General features: G+C 45.6%; 1 protein-coding gene across 1 annotated transcript; it reads left to right on the forward strand.

Annotated features, from left to right (window-relative positions):
• The first annotated feature begins 116 nt into the window (after window positions 1-116).
• On the forward strand, window positions 117-1,592 carry KCNA1 (potassium voltage-gated channel, shaker-related subfamily, member 1 (episodic ataxia with myokymia)). Its single transcript, XM_010087765.1, has one exon. It carries the CDS (start codon window positions 117-119, stop codon window positions 1,590-1,592), a length of 1,476 nt encoding a protein of 491 aa, XP_010086067.1.
• The last annotated feature ends 746 nt before the right edge of the window (window positions 1,593-2,338 follow it).

Consider the following 2,338-nt stretch of genomic DNA (forward strand, 5'->3'; position numbering starts at 1 on the left):
CCCTCCCCTGAACTGCCCTGGGGCTCTCTGCTCTCCTCCATCTTTCTCCTCTCTCTCAAGCCCCTCTCCCTCACTTCTCCTCCCCTGCCCCTGGGTCCCGCTTCCCGTGTGCCACCATGACCGTGATGGCCGGAGAGAACATGGATGAGACTTCTGCGCTACCTGGCCACCCCCAGGATAGCTACCAGCCAGCTGCCCATGATGACCATGAGTGCTGTGAGCGCGTAGTGATAAACATTGCTGGACTACGCTTTGAGACGCAGCTGAAGACCTTAGCCCAGTTCCCCAACACTCTGCTGGGCAACCCCAAGAAGCGCATGCGGTACTTTGACCCCTTGCGCAATGAGTACTTCTTTGACCGGAATCGGCCCAGCTTTGATGCCATCCTCTACTACTATCAGTCTGGGGGGCGGCTTCGCCGGCCGGTCAATGTGCCCTTGGACATGTTCTCTGAGGAGATCAAATTTTATGAGCTGGGTGAGGAGGCCATGGAGAAGTTCCGGGAAGATGAAGGATTCATCAAAGATGAGGAGAGACCCTTGCCGGAGGGGGAGTACCAGCGCCAAGTATGGCTCCTCTTTGAATACCCAGAGAGCTCTGGGCCTGCAAGGGTCATTGCAATAGTCTCTGTCATGGTGATCCTCATCTCCATCGTGATCTTCTGCCTAGAGACATTACCTGAGCTGAAGGAGGACAAGGAGTATACAGTGCATCGCACTGACAACACCACACAGGTCTACAAATCCAACATATTCACAGATCCCTTCTTTGTTGTGGAGACGTTGTGCATCATCTGGTTCTCCTTTGAGCTGGTGGTGCGCTTCTTTGCTTGCCCCAGCAAGACTGACTTCTTCAAGAATATAATGAACTTCATTGACATTGTAGCCATCATCCCTTACTTCATCACCCTGGGCACTGAGATGGCCGAGCGGGAGGGGACTCAGAAAGGAGAGCAGGCCACCTCCTTGGCCATCCTGAGGGTCATCAGACTGGTAAGAGTCTTTCGAATCTTCAAACTCTCCCGGCACTCTAAGGGCCTCCAGATTTTGGGACAGACCCTCAAAGCAAGTATGAGAGAGCTAGGTTTACTAATCTTCTTCCTCTTCATTGGGGTGATCTTGTTCTCTAGTGCGGTATATTTTGCTGAGGCTGAAGAACCTGAGTCTCATTTCACAAGTATCCCTGATGCTTTCTGGTGGGCGGTGGTATCCATGACCACTGTGGGATATGGTGACATGTACCCTGTGACAATTGGAGGCAAAATCGTAGGCTCCTTGTGTGCCATCGCTGGTGTGCTGACAATTGCCCTGCCTGTACCTGTCATCGTGTCCAACTTCAACTACTTCTACCACCGAGAAACAGAAGGGGAAGAACAGGCTCAGTTACTTCATGTTAGCTCCCCTAATTTAGCATCTGACAGTGATCTCAGTCGCCGCAGCTCATCCACAATCAGCAAATCTGAGTACATGGAAATCGAAGAGGATATGAATAATAGCATAGACAATTTTAGAGAGGCTAATCTCAGAACTGGCAACTGTACTGTAGCCAACCAAAACTGCGTTAATAAAAGCAAGCTGCTGACTGATGTGTAAACAAAAAAACCAAAATCCCCGCTCACAGCTTGAAGAATTTAGTGACACAGTCACACTTTGTAGATGCTTTACTGATAGTCTTTGAATGCTTTATTTACCTCGTAAATGCATTGTTGCATTGCGAATTTTTGCTCAGCGATAAAGAAGCTTCCAGGATCCATGAAAGATAAGATTTTGTTTATTTTTAAAAAGCATTTTCCACCTGGTAAATGATAACCATTTGAAATAGTTTAGTTTTAAGCTATATGACACTAGACCTAAACTTTTCCTCTCCCATGTCCCTTTTTTTTTTTTGATCAAGTTAACCTAAACTAAGCAAGACAGTTTTTAGAGCTATAAAGCATATGCATGGATTGCAGTAAAAATATTCTGCAAAACTGCGCAGTTGCAAGAAAGTGCATCAGATAATAATAATAAAAAAGATTAGCAAAAACCTCCTGCAAGCATTTGCCATGGTTTTTATGAAGGAGTGTAAATTTTCCTTCCACCCCCTATGTGAAAGATTTACATACTTACAATCTACAGATCAACACAGCACCTTATTAAAAACATACTTAAGCCTGGTTTCTTTTGCTGTTCATAGAAGAACTATTCTAAAAGGAAAATAACAAACAAAACTGATGACAAAACATCTGCAATGCTGCTAAGTTCTGTTACATGCAGATGATTTAAACACACTTTTCCTTTTCCCTGTCCAGAACTGGATACAAAAACTTGTAAGTCCCTCTGTTGCAAGATAGCACAAT

Source organism: Pterocles gutturalis, unplaced genomic scaffold (assembly GCF_000699245.1).
Source record: "Pterocles gutturalis isolate BGI_N339 unplaced genomic scaffold, ASM69924v1 scaffold29281, whole genome shotgun sequence".
Lineage (NCBI taxonomy): Eukaryota > Metazoa > Chordata > Aves > Pterocliformes > Pteroclidae > Pterocles > Pterocles gutturalis.